General features: G+C 39.7%; 1 protein-coding gene across 2 annotated transcripts in view; it reads left to right on the plus strand.

The window, feature by feature from the left end:
- The window catches only part of slc15a4 (solute carrier family 15 member 4), a 29,845-nt gene extending 14,362 nt beyond the window's left edge, over positions 1 to 15,483 (plus strand). Inside the window, exons 8-9 of one of the 2 annotated variants that reach the window (XM_084946963.1) lie at positions 2,589 to 2,747; positions 12,624 to 15,483. In XM_084946963.1, coding sequence (XP_084803089.1) covers positions 2,589 to 2,747; positions 12,624 to 12,775 — 311 coding nt within the window. In that variant the 3' untranslated portion in view covers positions 12,776 to 15,483. The remainder of the gene's footprint in view (positions 1 to 2,588; positions 2,748 to 12,623) is intronic. The other variant, XM_084946962.1, reaches the window with a different exon arrangement.
- The last annotated feature ends 4,744 nt before the right edge of the window (positions 15,484 to 20,227 follow it).

Here is a 20,227-nt window from a genome sequence, read left to right on the forward strand (position 1 = left end):
AATACAATAATGTGGGGATTTGCTTTAATGCTGTTTGTGTTTGTAAGAAATGCACTAAATGTGAAATTCTTTATGAAGTTGTTTTGCGTTGAACGGAGTAGCAGCTGTGGGCCATTTTTATCCTTTAGCATGCAGACATACAAAATAGGGCAATATACCTCGCATTCTGCTTATCTATCTAATTGGAATCTGTATTTCTTTTGCTTACTTTCTCTTGCAGTCATTGCCTCGGGCATCAAATTATCTTAGTGATTCAACTTTGTTAATCCCTCTAGGCATGATTGAGTCATTCTCCTACTACTATGAAATGTCCTACAACGTATTGTGTGGTCTCGGTGTAGTACATTCTTTATTTCTTACTTAAGAGTGAAAATGAGACCATTAATATTTAGGACTTGAAGGAATATCTGGTCAGTCCAGTTCCCTCAGAAAACATTTGTCATCTTTAAAAATCTCTGGAAACTGAAATGTGTTTAATGAGCTTGGGTATTATACAACCCTTGAGCGGAAATCCATAAGGCTTCTATAAAACACTGGAACTTGCGTAAAGAGAGTCCCTATGAAAGTCAAATCCGAGATTTGACAAAGCTATAGGGATCCTTAAAATATACTTGCTCTCCCCTCTCTCTCTCCATCCCACAGGGCTTAGTTCAAGACAAAATGTCTGACAGAATTGTGGCATGTGTCTGGTAAAGAGGAATATTTCCCCTTACTCATCTTCTGTTTGAATAAATCTGTGTAAAACCTCTGGTGCTATCAAACTTTCTGACTGCAGTCCCCAGTCTTGTACGGCAATGGGTAATGCTTTCCACATATGCCACTCAAGTTCGTCTGCTTTAAGGTGACAAGAAAATGCAAAACCCTCTCGTAAAAGAAAAGAAAATAGTGCCCGCAGTATTTTTAAACATGTTTTTTTTCTTACGAAAAAAGTAGAAGGCTTATGTTACTTTCTAAACCATAAAAAAACCTCTGACCTTGGGAATAGAAAACAATGCATACATTAGATATGTACATATGTATTCCCCTTCTGAGTGTTTTTGTGTTCCTTATTAAAATTAAACTTGTCATTCAACACTCCCTGAAAGCAGGTGAGGCATTTAGGTTATATAGGTTATTTTCATGCATACCCAGTGATAATGTTTGCCACATCTATCTTTGCCTTTTTATTCTAAAAGGATCCCTCTGCAGTCTTTCTTTCTTTCTTTCTTTCTTTCTTTCTTTCTTTCTTTCTTTCTTTCTTTCTTTCTTTCTTTCTTTCTTTCTTTCTTTCTTTCTTTCTTTCTTTCTTTCTTTCTTAGAACTATCGCAGGTATCTGTCAAGAAACTGTTCATCATGTTAATTTGCACAATGTTACCCTCCAAGGATGTTAAAAGGCACACATAAGCACAAGTCCCTAATCTCTTCTGACAGATGTAGCTATAGGGGCTCCTATGTTTGAGGTGCCATGAAATTATCAATGTCAGCTTGCAGCAAGACAGAATGTTTTAGGCAGAGGACACACAGATTTCTCCCCATACTCCTGTCTCTTTCTCGAAAGTTTCTTGCTCTTTTTTTCCCCTCCAGTCTGTTTTTTTTCCATCACACAGTAAATACTGAATAATTTGTCTTCCACAAATTATTTAGTACTTACAAACACCACAGTCCAGTGCCACAATAGGAAATGAGCTGCCAAGGAATTCTTTTGCAATTAACATGTGAACAGTCAACAAAACCCACCCAAAAAACAAAAACAAAATTATTTTACACAGATGGATAAATACGCAAAGAGTTGGGATTGAAATGTTACTCCGCCCATAAAATGTACACCAGCATGCCTGATGTTTTTAGTTGTCTGTCTGTCCACTAGAAGTAACAAAAATCACTACTCTTCCTACAGTATTGATCTTTGATTAAACCTAAACACATTGATCACCTAGTGGGTACTGGTTACTTTTATGGGCAATAACATGTAAATTGTAATGATCGTGAGTCAGATAAGCTGTTATATCAGTGGCGTTACCACAGTTTACAATCCAGAAAACCGTGTGTCTAAAACCAAGAGGCTGTCTCTGGGTTTTGCACAAACTGTGCAATATTCTGGGATCTCTGAGGAAGGACATTCAATTGAAATGATCTGAAATCTGGGGACTATCTTTTAAAAAGAACAGTTTTTTGTTAGACATACCAACACAATATTGTTTTCTCTACCAATCCTGCTTGCCATATTTGCTTCCGTGCAAGTTTGCCCATTTCCCCAAATGTAATTTAAAGTGGTCCAGAGATGCATCGGAAGATGACATTGAAAGTGAAGAAGCATTAATCTTAGTCGGGAAAGACTTAGATTTCCACATATTATTATTTATCACACCGCTCGTATCCAAGTAAATTATGTTACCTTGTTGCTTCAGTATCTCAGACTTGGATTTATTCAGAACGTGTTTAGGTAAATCCTGTGTCTAAGTAGCAGTGAATTCCAAGTTACATTACATCATCAGTGGCAGCTTTTGTCATATTTCATTACATGTTGTACCATATAAACTATAAAGCTGCGTTACATTAACATTTAATCATATATATTTCTACGTATGTGTTTTCATCTTTATTGCAGGCCTGGAGTTTGCCTATTCTGCAGCCCCCAAGTCCATGCAGAGTGCCATCATGGGGCTTTTCTTTTTCTTCTCTGGCATTGGATCCTTTGTGGGCTCCGGATTGCTGGCTATTGTCTCCCTCAAGTCAATTGGCTGGATGTCATCCCATAGAGACTTTGGTAAGAGATATTTTCGCTTATGATAATTCCAATTTGGCAGGTACGTCACACGTACCGTGATCAAGAGGTAGACTTGAACTCGACTGAAGCTGATAGCACGTATGTGCGTGCACCTGTATGTTTGTGGAAGTGTAAGCGCACACATATGTCTGTGCGTGTTTTTGTATTATTAAAAAATGTGGTCCTGGAACCATCTGGTGTAGGTGAAGCTACCACAAAGGCGAAGACTTCAAGCACTTGTGCTTAAACTTGAAATAAAAGCTGGTTTTCTTTTCAACCTGTTCTCATCACTTCATCATTATCAAAACACACAGTAGTGACGTGATTCTCAGCGCTATCCGTAAGTCACCTGTCACCTCTTTTGTCAAGCATCCTTTTAGGTACCCAGTGCTAGACCACATACTATTGTATTCCCACATCGACTTTAGGTATAAAACCACAAGAGAGGCATCGATTCAGACTGCCTGAAATTAATCTTCCAGGAACATACCTTAAGAATGTTCAAAAGCTTGAGCTAATTTAAAATCCACTTAAAGACTTTGTAAATTATACACAGAAAGGAGGGGGGCAACACCCTGCACAGGTCTCTTGTTTTAAGAGTGTTTCACATTATAAATAGACATGTCAGACTAACGACAAAAGGTTTGTGTAAATCAGTCCGAGTGCTAGAATGAATAGCGTGGTGGTGGCAGCAGATGGATGGACTCCCAGCGAGTAGAGGCTCCCCACCCAGATGCACTTTTCCCTGAGCATGCGGTAAATAAGCCAACACTGTAAATTGTTTATCCACAAACACCTAATAGCTCATTAATACAGTGTACCGACAGGTAGGGAGGTACTTCTGATGATGTTAGCACTAGACAATGCTTTGCATGCCTCATATATCCATCCTTTGCTCAGCCATGCATAACTCGAGGGGAAGGTAAGCTAAAGTTGTTCTGCCCGTAAGACTCCCTTTGCTTTCCAAAAAAGAAGGTGAACTGCAGAAATGGAACAAAACATCCTCCTGGCCACTGATTAAAGACATACGGCACAAAGCTTAGGCATTACGTACAGTCAGGGTTTATGCTGTTTGTTATTGTGGCTGTTTTTCACATTTTGTTGGATGCTAGCTTTTTTCCACATCTCCTGGCTCTCTACGTGGAAAAGATTCAGCTTATTTCCATGGCTGCGGGCAACATGGCGTGCGGTAAACAGCATCTTGGGTGAGCTGTGCCGAGCTGTACTGACCTGCACAGGCCTGAAGACAGATAGCAGTATTAATCACAGGCTGGGGGTCTGATTACATAGGCCTGTTCCTCTTAAGTAAAGCTGTCCCTCGAGCATTACATGGAGATGGCGCTGCTAGTTTGGCATCACACTGGTAGATGCTCAGCCCTCCTGTCATGCTGTAGCTCTATCATCCCCCTTCTCTGCACAAGCCTCTGTTAGTCAGTGTAGGTAAAATGTCATGGATAGAATTCAGCTTTCTCGTTTTTGAGATTCAAACTTTCGGTTTGGTAAAGAAGTCAGGGAAGATCATGGCTGATTTGTGTTTTCACATTTTTAAAAGAGGAGATCAAAGAAGGTACCAAAACCTTAGATGACCATTAATTAGACACTTAAAGCTTTAACTAAGAAGGTACAGTGGCTGTAATATAACTGCACACGGCAGTAGCATAACAAAGTATTCAACCTCATATTTACTTCTTTTTTTTCCCCCTAAACTAAACTGTATCACTTTTTTTTTTTTTTTTTTTTAAACTAAAGGTTAAACCTGCGTAAACACAGCTTCTTATGTGAGAATGCATGCCAGAAAAATAGTGTATCCAGTATGAATGTGTGGACACATTTGCATTGTGACAAAAGGTTCGCAAACTTGCACCTAAATCTCATTGTGCACCCCTGTTACCATCACCTGAAACAGAAAGACTGTGGTACTCAGAATATTACTTGTAACTGTGGTTAAATGATATATCTGTTTGCAACTCCTTAATTCTCACATTGAAATGGGTTTGAAACATATTATAGAAGCATTTGTGAAATCCAATTATTGCTTTTGGTTGTGATGTGCCATCACAATATTTCTGTAAGCACAAGAGCATCATTTTTGCCCTGTGTGTTTTGGTTAGTGGAGTCAAAAATAGACATGTGTTGAGGTGACAGACACTTGTCATTTCTTGCATCTGTTGAGACTTGCTCTTGGGAAGTTTTAAGAGGTTTGGCAATTCCTGCTGTTCGCTCTTGTTCCAGTAATCTTTGTTGCTGTGGGTCGTTGGGCTGTGGAGTTTGAGAGCCTCCTAAATAGCTTTGTAACCCTTTCCAGATGATTGTCTTTTATGTCCCTTCTTTATCTCATCAGGGACTTCTTATGATTTTGGCAGTGTGCTACAAAGTAAATGTGTGTAAGCTGTGATCCCGAAAATGTTTTGTTTAAGCGGTAATTGCACTGAACATGGATGGTGGTCATCAGGCCAGAGTGTGTTTAGCCCAGCTACTAGCGTTACCAGAGGTGCCCGTGGCTCAGATGTTAGAAGGGGTCGACTACCACTCACCGATCGGAATATTCTCAGGCAAGATATTGACCCCCAACTTGCACCTGATGCCTGAGTGTGAATGATGGAACAGTGCACCTCGCCATAGCACTGTATGAATAAATGTTTAAGGGTAAATAAGACTTGTAGTGGGAAGGGGACAACTTGAGTAGAAAGGCACTATATATAAACCAGTCCATTTACTGGTCAGTTATTGTTTAAAAGTCTTAGAAACTAAGGGAGCACATAAGCCTCTTTTTCATCACTAAAATACAATTAGCAAGTAAAATGTGTTTACAAAGGACTTTCTGACAACACTGTAAGCGTATGGTTTTAAAATTTTAAATTATATTTGTTTTTTGAATAGTGGTGTAGTTCCCTTTTTATTTCCAGTAATTTTCTGCATCACAGAGATAGTAATAGCACTCGTCCAAGATTTAAATGGCTTAAATGATATGCAAGTCATTCTATTGCTCATCTTAAGAAGGAATCTGCATGCTCCAACCCTGGGATGGGCAACATTTTTCCTCACGGAGCCTGCCTCATTTGGACAGAGTCAGCAAAGAGCCAGTCATTGAAAATTTTCTATTATCTTTTTAATTTTCTGCCCAGTTATGACCTATTTTGCTGAGTGAGCTTCTCTTCACTTGTGCAGCTCAAACGTCAATGCCACTGCAGATGAGTCTTTAGTTTTTAGATGTTCTTCTTTGTTTGTTTGTTTTCTGTGTGTGATAATCCTTATGTCTGGTATATTTAGATGGGTACAAAACCTGCTCTTGTTCTTGGGGTGAATGACCCTGTGTGTGCGCAACTGAAGGACACGGCAGTGGTCCGCGGAGTGCTTTATGCAACATTTTAGCTCTCAAACTTGAAACATTTCAAGCTCGTGTTGAAATTATTGATCCCTTAAATCTCACAACAAATTGTATTCCACCGTAGTTACATCTGGTTGAGTAGTCATCCATCACATTCTCTCATTGGTATTTTTATAGGTCTGGTTTAAAAACACTGCAGCTACTTTTATTCTCAGGCTAAGTCAGTCAAGCATCAGCCTTTACGCTCTATGCAATATTATCCTTTACACAAGAGAAGGCTTTTGTCTTTAGATAATGGCGCTTGCATTTAATTCCCCTTCACTTTTGTGTAGGTTTTATTCACTGTTAGTGAATGGTTTTTGTGAATTTCTGTAGTCATGTGACCGGAAATGGCCTTTTCTTTTACCGGCATTCAAGTCCTGGCTGATGTTATGTCAGATGTCTGGCACATGTTCCGATATTCACAGCGAGCTGACGTTCGCACATCCTGTTGGGCCGGGCTGCGTGAAATGTCAGGGTGTTAATAGAAGCCTCTAGTGTCAGATCTGTAGAATTTAACATAAACTCTGTCTGAAAGGACTGTGCAGGTCTGTATACACGCCAGAAGTAATAGGGGGCACATACATATGGTTAGCCTGTTGTAGCATTTTAAAAACCTCAGGATCAATCATGAAGTCTTCCAAGCTGGCAGAGAGCTGCAGAAAATAATATTTATTGCTGAAGCAAACATGCATCGATTCTTTCACCCGATTTCATTCTCAGGCTGAAGATGGCATTGAAGTCACTGGAGCATTAAAATGTTGGGTTATAATACCGAAGGTCTGGATCAATTGATCCATTTTCAAACATTAAATTGATATTGACCCATTTCATTTCGACTCACATGGTCTCCTCAAGCCCACTTGCAGGTAAATTATCCCACAAGTTTACAACGCTCCAGTATTGGATGGGTGACCCCTCCTGTTTGCGGCATTCAGTCTAATCACAACCTTGAAATTTACTAACTCAGAGCTGCCAAACAGATCCTCTAAACATGGCAACATTTTAGTAACAAGTGTATCAGCAGTACTACTCTTTTTCTCCCCTCACTACCTCGCTTTGAATTTAATTTTCATACATCTGTCAAATGTTTATCAGCTTTATTAATGCATGCTTTTTCTAAGTATGTCCTTGTTTGGTCTTGTGCTGCTGTAATTAGTTTTTTATATTTTTCAAAAGTGCTTTGCAGCCAAGTGGGCCCTGGAGAGGGGTGGAGCTTGAATGTAATTTAAGATTTAGCTAAACAATGGGATTTTTATGAAGTGGGGTTGTTGCTCCTGCCTGTTCTGTTGCATTGTGTGGTGCAGGTTAGGGTTTAAGGTTTTTTTTTTTCCTTCCTCCATTAAGAAACTGATGGTTCCCGTTAGACGCCTCTAGAGTCTTTAGTGTTGCTGGCTGTCGGACTTTGCTGATTGTTGCTTGTAGCTTAAAAGATTGGCAAAAAAAAGCTGAAGGGTCAAAGCATTTGCCAGTAAGTAATTGGATGTTTTTATGCCTATAATTACCACAAGACTTTTGAAACTCAGGCTATAAATACTACAAAACACATTTTTTGTTTGCTACTAGGAACTTTATACCAGTTTATCTATTTATTACACTGATATTATATGAGATCTGTGTCTAAGCATATTTCTGGCAGCTCAAATAAAACAAGATCAGCTCAAAAATGTTTGAGGCACTTGCTTTTGCACTTGTACTGCACATCCAAGAAACAACAGTGGTGACACGTGATGCTTAGATTAAATTTTCCTTGATACCAATTTTCCGTCACTTTTTATATCTTGATAAAATCTTTCCCTGTTTTCACCGCTGACATCTCCCAGATTTTGTGGGGGAAAAAGTTGAGATGAGAATGTGAAAAGTGCATCTTCAGTGACATTTTTTTAGCTGGTGTACTTTCAGCATGTTTCCACAACCTCAGCATCATTTTCTGCTCTTTGATTTCCAAGAAAACTCTGGATAACCTGTGTGAATGATTCACAATGTGCTGCTTCAGTTAGCATCAGTGTCCTTTGGAAGTTATTGTCAAGTATCAGTTCAGGGATTTCAGGACCAACAAAAACACCTTCCTTAATTTTGGCTTCACTTTTCGGGAGATCAGAGTTTGTTCTTAAATGCTGAAATGCATCGCCGTTTCTGTCCGTTCATCTTATTTGTCCAACATTTGGAATACTATAACTTAAAAAACGTGATGTTTGAGATGAAAACATTTTTCAGATTTGGAGTCAGCAAGTGAAATTTGTTGAAGTAAACATAAAAAAATCCCAGTAGCAAAGTGCTTGTTAGCCAGTGAGTGCTTTTATATTGAAAACTTAGCAGATTTTAAAGCATACTGCATTTCCAGTAATAATCCAAGGGCTTTAATTTTAAAAGCCAACACACACCTGTGCCCTCGTGCTTTGGTTCAGTCACACTAGGGTAAAAATAGGATAGCAATCTCCTTGGACAAAGTTGTGCTTGATTTTTTGATTAGTGTTAAAAATGTGCTCAGAGTGAGACAAAAGATGAAAAATTATGATTGACCTTTAGTGGGCAAGTAGATGGCAATCCTCTTAGATGCCTACAGATAAAAATACTGTATTGGGTATAAAGAAGATATCATTTAAAAGAAAACTGAGTTCACCTCAATTTGGTGATAAATTGATGGTTAAAGCACATTTTAAGAATTTTGCAGCTTCTTCCAAGCTGTCATTCAGTTGGCACATTCTAGCCCTCCCATCCATTTCAATGGGAGAACTTTTGGGCATATTTTTTCTCCCAACAATTGATTAAATACTTTGAAAACCGTAAACATATGTTCGAAAACAATAGGTTGCATCAAAACCTTGCACTGTTTTCAGTACTGCTCCAAAAAATTGGATGTTACTTTTTTACCAGCAGCAGTTTTCATTCTGGTAGTTAAGAGGTAGATTAGAACTAGAACAAAGTTTGTGATCCAGTCATCTGTTAGAATATTATTAAAGCTACTTTAAGGGTTTGGTTTTTTGATTTTTTTTTTTTACTTTAAATTGAAGGAAACTTTAGTAAAATCTTGGTTTGTTGCAGGCCGAGCACCCGAGAGCAAACTCAGAGGTTGTTGAATATGTTTCTGTAGACCTTGCACTTATTTTTCTATGGTCTATATCCTTCATTAAATGGGTCATATTTTAGTAAACACTCTTGTTATTACTATTGAGCATGTATATGTGTTCCCATACATCATTTGTATGCTATATTACTTTATGTGATACTGCTTTGTGAATTAAGACTACCGCAGCAGACTCTTCTTTGTTTACCATCTGTGAATTATCAATTGAAAATCTAAGTACCTTCACCGCGCTAACCCCTCTCCTTTCATGCCCTGCTGTCAAACACATTGTTTTTTCATCTTCATGAATTATTTAAACACTGTCTTGGTTTTTGATCTATTTCTCACAATTTACACCCTTGACCAGATTAAGATGACATCACAAAATAAGCTAAAACTTCAGCCCGGGTCAAAGTCATCAGCTGCGTCTTTGTTCCTTGATCAAAGGTTTCAAGCTATAGAAACAGCCCAGTGCACAGGGCATTGACGAGGAGTCGCTCCTGAGGGATGTATCCTATCGTAGCAGCGCTGCTTTGTTCGCCTTAATGTCTAATTATCCACAAGAACGTGCGTACAGCACAGCGAGTGGGAATATGGCCATCTGTATTTGCACAATGTGCACGGTGTGATCTGATGAGCTCTGCCACAAATTCTGCTCTTTGATTAGAAGGAACTTGAAGCTGTGGATCGCACCTCTGCAGTGAGTTGTGGCTTTTCTGTAAAAACCCTTTTATGTAAAACTGGCATTTTTTTGTAAGTCACAGCTGTTCATTTGTTCATTATTATTTATAAATTATGGCGGGTCAGATGGACAGATTTATGTGTGCATTTGTTAAGTCATCTTGCCCTCCAGTATTCTCAAAGCACCCATATGTTTGACTGCCTGTCCTCCATAATCCCTTCTTTGATTTATTTCTATTTTTTTTTACATTTTTAGTGAGCAGTAAGGACCGACGGCAGTTGATCTAAGACTTGAGGCCAGGCTGAAATCAATGAACATCCTTATAGGAAGAGTGCTAATTTTCAATGATTTCTAGAAAAGTTACACAGCCATTTAACTGGCTGTGTAAGCACGACAGCATTTTAGTTGGTGCAGAACATTCAGCAGTCACTCAGTCGCCTGGAACGCACTGTGCGATCCACCCTTAAAACCTCACCTGATTTAAATTTGGCAGCTCACTCGCCGAGTGTCTCTGGACTGCCTTCAGTGTAGCTGTTCTTTGGAGATCACTGTAAGTTCTGTTCTGTCGTCTTGCACTTGTGCCTTGGTAACGTGCGCTGGATCTCCTCCAGTGCAACCTTCAACTTGAATTTCAGTTTGTGGAGTGGAGTCACAGGGAGTCTGTGAATCTAGCAAGTAGAATGGGTAAACAAAGCATTGTGAGCTGTCTTACGTTGGCATGCACCACAGTTAGGTTTCTTTCCGCTTAATATCTTCCCTCAGATGCCACAATACGTCAACCTCAACGTGGCGGCTGAATTCATGGGGCAACGATATGAGTGATAGAGAAAAGGAAAAGGCTCTGACTGTGACAGCCGTGGAAATTGTTAACTCTTCAAGTGAAAACTCTGGTTTGGTGTCTGGGTCACAGTCTTAAACCCAGCTTTCATATGATTTTCAATACAGAGGTCTGGTCCGTTTGACACACGTTGATATTTGAGGTCCGTGGTAATATCACAGAGCACACATGCAAGTGGTTATGGCCAAAGTCCCTAACATTTATGATAGCTAAGGTAGAGAAGGAGAATGACATCTTCAATAATTGATTAAAAAGTCAAATATTTGTGTGGTATTAAAATTAGATTTACCTGATTTTGTTTAATATGTCTGTGTTTAATATTCTAATGAACCTCATGTGATTAAAGGTCCTTGTTACATTTCTTCTTATTTTCAGTCATCATCCTAATATTGTACAAAAAAGACAGTTTAAAGCAACATACTGTGAACTACACATTCTGTATTCTCTGTGTATGTTTGTATTGTTGTTTGTGTTTAGACTAAAGGCTCAACCTCACTGTGTGTTAGAACTGCTGACTTTAAACGTAATCTCAGTGATTCAGTAAGTGAGTGCATGCCCGCAGCACACTGTTCATGTTTCTTAATCGCTCAGTGAAATCATTAGAAAAGTAAAAGAATGAAATAAATGAAAAATCTTAGACCATATGCTGTATACCATATACTACCTTAACCTAGGGGCCTGTTAACTTTAAACTGACAGGTATAATTAGACTCCACGTGAGTACACAGAACTTGACTTAATTCAGACGCTTATCTAATTAAAATCAAGCCTGCTTCTCCGTCAGATTACTCTGGGCTTCACATTTCCATATTTATAGATAATAATAATAATAGCCTAAAAATCCCTCCGTGTCCAGCAGAGTAGTTCACAGCATCGTCTCATGCTGTTGGCTGAAAGTCAATTGATCTGTCTCGCACGGTCATTTGTACAAAAAGCTGCTTTAATGCCAATCCAATTGTCACCATACTTGACCAGCGAAACCAACTGTATCGGCTTTGCCCTTCATGTAAACCCCTAGCATGACCAAAACAGGATTTGTTTTAAGCTGTCCTCTCGAGCTTTGTCGCTGAATGAGAACGGCCACTTCAGCCAACAGTGTAGCAAATGCTAAGACAGTCAAAGTTGGCTGATGTCGGGCTGGATTTGCCAAATCCATTAGGAATAAATGGGCAGGGAATGTCGGCAAATACCATCACTGCTTCCTCTTTGTCTTCTGCAACCCTCTGCTTTGTCTTTTTGTCTTCTCTTCCTGGCTCCAAAATAGAAAAGAAAGTCCCACAGATCACAGTGGAAGCATCAGTTTATTTTTTCCACCTTTTCTTTTTTTTCTCTTTTCTTTAATCACATCCCAGTCCCACCAGGAACAAAAATCGCTTTAATGCCAATGAAAGACTCCTGGGCTGGAATCATAGCTGAGGGCTTGCATTGCTCTGTTGCTTCAATACCGCTTTCCTTTATCAGCGCTGAAGTGTGGGGTCAATTGTCTTCACTTTCACAAGATTTCACAATGGTGAAATGAGAAGTAACAAGCCCTCAGCCCCCCCACTCACCCGCTCCATCCTAATTCCTGACAGAATCGTGTTTCCTTAACATGCTCACTTCAAGCACCCCTTTTATGTCTGCTGAACACACAGCAACCTGACACAGTTGCAAGCTCGTGGCCATTTACCTTTGCCTTTGGTATTCTTTTAACGTGGAGAAGTACTTTGTGACAAAGAACCCTCCTGCTGTCACCCTCTGAATATGTTGCAATGCTTTTGTTCTCCAGATTTCCATATTTGTCTTCTTTCTTTTTTTTTTTTTTCCTTCATGCAGCTCCCAACTTTTTAAGAGTTACATGAATGCCAGTTTCATCGTGCACATTCTCGGCTAAACTCTCACATATTCTATTAATAACATGTCCTTATTTTGTTCTCTTGCAGGTAATATCAATGACTGCTCTCTGCATTACTACTTCTTCCTCTTGGCGGGGATCCAGGGCGTCACATTGCTGGTGTTCCTTATTATCTCGGTCAAGTACGACAAGCAGAAAGCCAGAGCAGGGCTTCAGCAGCAGAGACGCGCTTCCTCTTGACCCAACACGACTGCACATTCATAAACTTGCAGCCCACTACCGTCACCCCCTCGTCAGATCACTCAGTGCTCTAAGAACCCCTTACTAATTATAATACAGCAGTTTGAGCGAAGAAGTTGTAACTGTCATAACTACACCCTTTTTTATGTAAGATTTAGTTTTAAAGTGCTTTTGATATCCAGTAATTTCCAGATTTCCTGGTAATGGGTTTGAAATCACTGGGTGACTGCAGCAATACCACTTACAGTACAGAGATTAACTATTCATACTGTACTTGCTTACTTCTGTGCGCGTGTCTGCCCCTGTTGCCTTTCTTTGATCATTTGCACTTAGGAAACGGTGCCATAAAATGTGATCCCTTTGAATATTTTCAAAGTTGTTTTACAGATATTTGTGTTTGTGTTATCTAACAGAGACAGTTCATTTCACTTATTCTGGTACGACACATCAGTGTTTAAATCATTTAGGTCCTTAACCGTAATCTCGGGTATTCGTGCATTAAATGTTCTCGAGAATCAGCACTATTTCATTCCCACTCACGCAGTATCTTGGAAGAGATCGCACCAAAAGGGGAATTGGTTTTGATGGTAATTTTGAAACAGTCCCTTAAATTATTGCTGTTCAAGATGCCGATTGTTGGAGAAGATTTCAAACAAACACATTTTTTGTTAGATCAGTCACTGTAAAGCCACTTTAATCTACCTTGTAAATGCTCAGATAGCACTCTACATGACTCATACATACATACATACATACTAGGGGTGCAACGATACACAAAATTCACGGTTCGGTTCAGTTCGATACTTTGGTGTCACGGTTCGATATTTTTTCGATACAAAAAAAATGTTCATGCCTTTTTAATTTGTAATTTATTAAAATTATAAATATATATTTTAACTCAAACGTACAGTTTTTAAATTTAATGTTGCTGAAACAACAAAGTAATTAAAAAAATAAATCTATCTGATTGAGGAATCACTCATCTTTGGAAAAGAGAGTTTATTACAGAGAAATGGCTCTTTCCAAAATAAAAGCTATACTATACGCTTCTTCTGGGCTATATTCTCAGCAGCATATTAAACATATCAGGTCCCCATAAGGAGAATCATGTGCTAACGGCTGTCTAAATGACTCGGGTAAAGTTTGTAGCATGAGTGCTTGTTGTTTTTGTCTGCTTCCACTTGTCTTTGCACTAGGATGATGTCGGCGTAAATGTGCAGTCATATTCGTTGTGTTCCCACTAGTGCGGTCAGCTTTAATCTGAAATGACGTTAATGCCACAACACGGCAAATCTCCTACCGCGGATCGCCCCGTGCGTGGGGCTGGACTGCCAACACGTTAACGAGCAAACTGCGCTAACGCACTAGTTCCCACCAATGTAATTGAGAATTGCGTGGCACATCCAACATACTGTTTTACTTTTGTCCATGACGCGCTTACCTTCAGGGTCATACGTCACATGAAAACGAAAATAGTTCCAAACGCCAGATCTGAATGAGGGTGGGGGAGGTTCAATTTGCCATGTTGCAACGAGCTTAGCTTCTGTCTTGCTAGCTTGCCCTGCGCTCAGTGAATCTGCGTTCGACTACTCCGCCTAGGCTGCACTGTCAAGCGTAGATCCACTGAGCGCTCAACACAGACAGCATCGTCAGAAGGAAAGTTGATAAAATAAATTAAACATTTTGTATTGTTCGATACATATGCGTACCGAACCGAAAGCACTGTATCGAACGGTTCAATATCGATACGAGTATTGTTGCACCCCTAATACATACATACCTCCTCATGTCAGAAATACTCCACAACTCCTGTGACGCTTCGGTTTTACATTTCTGGTCAAGCTGCAAAATCGAATATCTTCAATGTTAGATTAACAGAACCCAACAAAAAAATCTATCTGTATTTAGACTTGTGGCATTAATGCTTGGATCACAGTGAAATGGATGCATAACAGTTAAAAAATGTAACGCATTCACAGTGATGCCATCTCAGTACTGAGAAATTCATAACATTTGTGACATTATTTACATTATTTCGAATCATTTGCTGTCAGAAACGTTTACGGTGTTATCACGGCTTTGCAGCTTTACCAGAAATTCTGTTTTGTTTTGTTATATTTATAAGACTGTGATTCATTTGTTTTACTTTTATACTATTAAGTGTGTGTGTGTGTGTGCACCATCGTCTGTGCGTTTTCAATCCTCAGAATTAAGCCAAACACATGAAGGAAGAAAACTCAGGGCTCTCTAGGAATCGTGTCATGTGACATAAAGCTCCTGGAAATGTAAACCTGCCTTCGGGAGCTCAGAACAGTCGTCATTTATGATCCGAACTAAATGAAGTTATGTTTGCGTTGTTGTATATTTAAAAGAAAAAAAAAAGCTAGATTCTATCTCACTGACAGTATGAAAAACCTCTTCAAGTGATTATTTTTTTCTGTTTGCGTTTATTTGATCAGATAATTATGTGTTCTTGTTCTATTGCTTACTGTATGTGTAATTATGTTGTCATCTCAGTCACATCAAAAAAAAGTCCTGTTACATTTCAGTATGGTACAGAACTGTGATAATGTTTTGTAGTGTTATGTGTTCCCATTAATAAAGTGTATTATTTTGTGACTTTTCTTTGTCATTTTCAGCCAGTGCCTAAATAAAGAAGAACTTTTGAAGCTAACAAAGTTGTCTGTCACATCACTGTACTTGTTAGTTTCCACTCATGCAAGCACAGCTTTGTTGCACAACTTCCAGATCTGTAAGTTTATTACACGAGACACAAATGTTTTATTGATAAGACAGGAAGGACATGTTCCAATCCTGTGTTTTAAATTCAGGCAGCATGGCGACACCGTTGTTGACATGTGAATCACGGATCGTGCTTTTAACAGCCTGCTTTCATGATTAGGGTCATGGTTTGTTGGTCCTAAGGCAAACTCAAAGTGGAATGCCTGAATTATTTATATTACAAAAAACACGCCCTGTAGCTTGCTGTAGGGGGAAAAGGTTGCTAACACAGAGGTGTAAAGCCTCATTTTGCATTCCTGTTGGGGGTGGAAGCACCATATTTCTTCTTAGTTTCATCATTGAAATCAGCGTCATCACAGATCAGTTTTTAATGGTAAGGCCTGCCAGCCGTGAGGCTCGGGGAGGGCCGTTTCCTGTTTAATTTGGTCAGAGCGCCCACGAAGCAGTGACTGAGCAGACAGCTTGATGTTTCAAAACCAACACAATGCCTTGAGGTCATAATTCTAGCGTGGTGGCTTGTTTCACATGTACAGAGGAATTTCTGACACATCATAGCGGTTGTGGAAGCAGAACTGGGAAAAAAACACATAGATGTTAGTTTGACGCTGGCCTCCTCGTATTTTAAGATGATGGTGCGAGTAAACAACAGTTCCTCGGAGAACCTTCTGAATGCTCTTTATCTTTCATTGAATTCATAGCCTCCAGCATTTATACAATTCCTAAGTCAGTAGTTCTTCCTGCAAATCAAATGCTTCTTTGTGACTGACAATTTTCTGCCACGTGAGCGTGCAGTGTCTCTCAGTTTTCAGTCAGCTGCTCACTTGTGGTTGCAAACTATCAAAATGGCAACGACCAAAATGCTGAGATTGAGGCTTCATAAGTGGACCGAGAGTGAGCCTATATCCAGGTTGCTGGGAAGGGCAGGGGCATTTAATTCTGGCATCGTAAACCATTTGTATTGCCTTTGATAGTAGGTGGATGGATCACTTTAGACCAAGAAGACTGAACATATTCAAGTCATTAAAAAACAACAACAACAAAAAAACAACAACACTATTCTTGTAAATGTTCTGGTTATATGTTCAAGTTCAGAATATTTTCTTAACATTACATTACATTCACAGCAGTAACATAATAAATATTTAAGGCCTCTCTTTTTGCTCTGGGGTGGTGTCACAAATTGCAGCTTGGCTACGACCATCTTTTATATGCAGTCTATAATGGAAACTCCATTTGTTTTCTGCCTTTAGCGATCATTATGTTAAAGTGAGAGTCTTGCAATGGTTTCACATCAGATACAGCTAATACAAAAATACTTTACCTGCTCACAAGTCATTGCTGTATTACATGATTGGATGAGTACTTAGTTCTAGGTGTAGTCTTTTTTTAAACTCTTTCTTGGTTTTGAAACTACCAAACAGAAGCGCCAAAACCCTTCGGGGTACACTTGAGACTGGGTCCAAATATTAGAGTCAGACTCCCATATGGGTCATTCCATTTAAAATCAGTGCGGGCCTTCTGCTCGACTGGATCTGATTTGCATAAAAAATACATGGTACAAAGTTTGGAAATATATAATGATTCCTGTGAAATTCTTGCTTCATATATTAAATACTTTGCAAAATATAGTTTTTTGAAAATGATGCGTTGATCCATTTTCTTTCATCCACGTTTTCATTCAGTATTATCATCTTTAAAAGTTAATGAGATATTCAGGATCCAACCTTGCTTCAGATTTCAATGTCCCAAAAAATGGTCTGAATGTGGCTCAATAGATGTATATATTTTGAAAAGTACTCTTTATCTCAAGCTAAAATCTCACAGTAACCATAATAAGTGTTCAACTTTACTTTGGGCCATAAAATGTTTATGTATCTTAGAGATGGTTGTCCAGAAAATGTTCTGATTCGAGATGTGATGCAATGCCTGACTTTACTATATATTCTGGGACAAAGTGGAGTGTTGATCTCTGCCATCTCTCTCCACCTGTAGGACGGCTCCATGGGATTAGATTTCCTTTGAACTCACCCCTTTGAAGGACAAAAGTTAGCGTTAGCTTACAACAACACCAAATGATAATATGTGGCCCCAAAAAAACCCAAACTGGCAACAGTTGGCCAAGACACTAAAATGAAGGCTTTAAAACAGGACTTTACAAACAATATGGATGTAGCTGAATCCCTGTTCTGTCTGCAGTCTGTGCGACACAGTTGTGATAAAAGATCAAGTAAAAGACGAAAGACTTCCAGAAACTGAAGATTAAATTATGGCTGTAAGTTTTAATTAGAGGCACTATTATTCCAAGTATCTTTAGTACTAAGCAGACATGTATCAAACAGTATTTCCTTGCGAAAAAAAAGAAAAAAAGTTTAATCCCATAAAGAGTTTTCATTTGTGAATTCTGCTCTGCGCGTCTCCATACTTCTCAATTAAGACCACTGTGCGTGTTGTATGTCAATGATTTTTCAGGGGCGCGCGGCGGGCTAATCTACAGAATGTTAAGCTGCTTTTAATTGTATTACTGAGTCTTACCTGTGTAATGAGCGGCCGTCAGATGCTCCCTAAGATGTTGCTCCAGTAATTGGAGGATTAGGAGGTATCGCTGCATGTTAATTAGGATAAGCTAATGCACACACAACGTTTAAGAAAACAGCCAAGCAGACAAATCACTCATCTCTAAGTACTCATCATCAGCATTTACCTCGAACTAATCACGCGGCATCCTGGAGTCCGGGGAATCTAAGTGGGACGAGGGGCGGGTTGTTAAACTCGTGTCTGATATGTTTCTGAAATGCCACACCAACGAAGAAGTCGTGCTGAGGATAACATAACCTCTCCCAATCTCTTGTTCCAGAAAATGTGCTTGTCTTGTCGCTTGTAAGACTGATTTCTGTAGGACCGAGCGAGGCGGCAGGTGAGGATGTTCATTCAGACAGATGATGTGTGAAATAAGCAACCGTAAAAACGCTTTAACAGCGTACATCCATCTGGATTTACGGCATCAGCCTTAGTTATTATGTGCATGCCCCGTGGTTTAGAGTATCCTATTTGTGCAGAATGGGACTTGACTCCCATAAAACAGTACAGGTATCAAGATAAATCTTTTTAGCCACTCTGAGGAGTACCATTTGTGCCAGGTGTATCTTGGTAGCCCTCTGACCTTCTGTTGTTCTTCAGCAGGAAGAAAAATTCCTCAGCCTGTCTGAGAGCACTGCCTGATATGTCGCTCCCCTGTGCACGTTGCCCTTACTAGTGGGCCAATACATCTAAATGACATGGCTGGGTGCTCGAGCCATGCTGCTGAAGCCTTTCGCCAGCTACTGTAGTTGTTTATAGCTGCTGGAGTTCGGAGTTATCGCTGATACTCTGTACCTGTGAGCTTGTGCTGAGATCACTTTGTTGGTTCTGGAGGCCAAAAATACCTGCACAAGGTTGTTTATTTCTTACTTTCAAGAAATCCTATAAAAAAGACAAAAACTAATTAACTGACTACAAATGAATAATCTCTACAACTAACACACTAGCACATTTTTTCTGTGCCACAGAGACCCTCTTTTGTCCAAAAGGATAAACACGCGCTGCTGCACTGGGTGATGTCTTCATTATAAGAAACACACACACTCTTGGTTGTTTTGAAGCACTCCGACACAAATTATTTCATGATGTACTCACTCATTCGTTTACTAAGTGTGCAGTTGAACCAGTCTCTAACAGATGTACAATTTACTTACTTTTATTTGGAAAAAACATATTTATGACCTTTTTTTTTCTTTTAGAGCTTTACATCTTGTGGGTAGGGACTTTGCCTGAGAGACCTTACAAAGATGGTAAGACAAGGGAACATTTGTTCATGTGTGTTGTGGTGTTTATCTTCCCAATGTGGTCTGCTGGTCAGGTGGGAGATTGTGTTTACAGGAGACAGATTTGGCACAGGGGCGTTGTAAACAATGTTGCTTCTAGTTCCCTGCGACTCCATCTGTAAGAATCGGTCGGACCAGAATGTCAAGCCGACCTTGTCGGCTGTTTCTTCGCTCCTCTCCAGCGGGGTGTTTGTGTACGTTTAGCCGTCGTGAACCTGCTGTGAACTGACGGTAAAATGAATTCAGATGAAGCAACATAAATCAAACAGCGAATAATCATTTGGAAATTGCAAATACGGGCTCGGCACATTAGGACCACAGGGAGCACAGCCAACCATTAGTGAGAGTTTGTTGGTCTCACATCATCAATTTAATTAAAAATCCATTTAAGATGGAGGCCTGGGGAAGCTTTTTTTTTTCTCCTTTCCCTTTTCATGAAGTCAAGACTTCAAGGCCAACAAAAATGAGACTTGAGTTAACATGCTCCATGAACCGAAGTGAATACAGCCATTATATTTCCTGTGCTACATCCCAGCAGGTATGAGCACATCCACAACTGGAGCCCAAGGGGGTGAATGTGGTGTGCCTTTAATGGGTTGTATTGCTTTTACTTGAAGAGGCTGAAGCCACCAACAGTGGTTGCAGAAAGAGAGTTGCAGTGGTGTTTTAATTAACCGGGGCCCTCCATCAATCATTACCCTTGTGGCTGGCAGTTAAATCCCTCCCATATCTACACAGGCATTCCTCGCCCTTCACGGTCCACCGACCGAGCGCAGCAGCTGTGACCCCCGCTTCAGTCCCCTGGAGATAACGCTAAAGCCACAGAAGCGGGAAAACCCCACAAAATGAA

This window comes from Perissodus microlepis, chromosome 12 (genome assembly GCF_051167445.1).
Source record: "Perissodus microlepis isolate ML-2025 ecotype Zambia chromosome 12, ASM5116744v1, whole genome shotgun sequence".
Lineage (NCBI taxonomy): Eukaryota > Metazoa > Chordata > Actinopteri > Cichliformes > Cichlidae > Perissodus > Perissodus microlepis.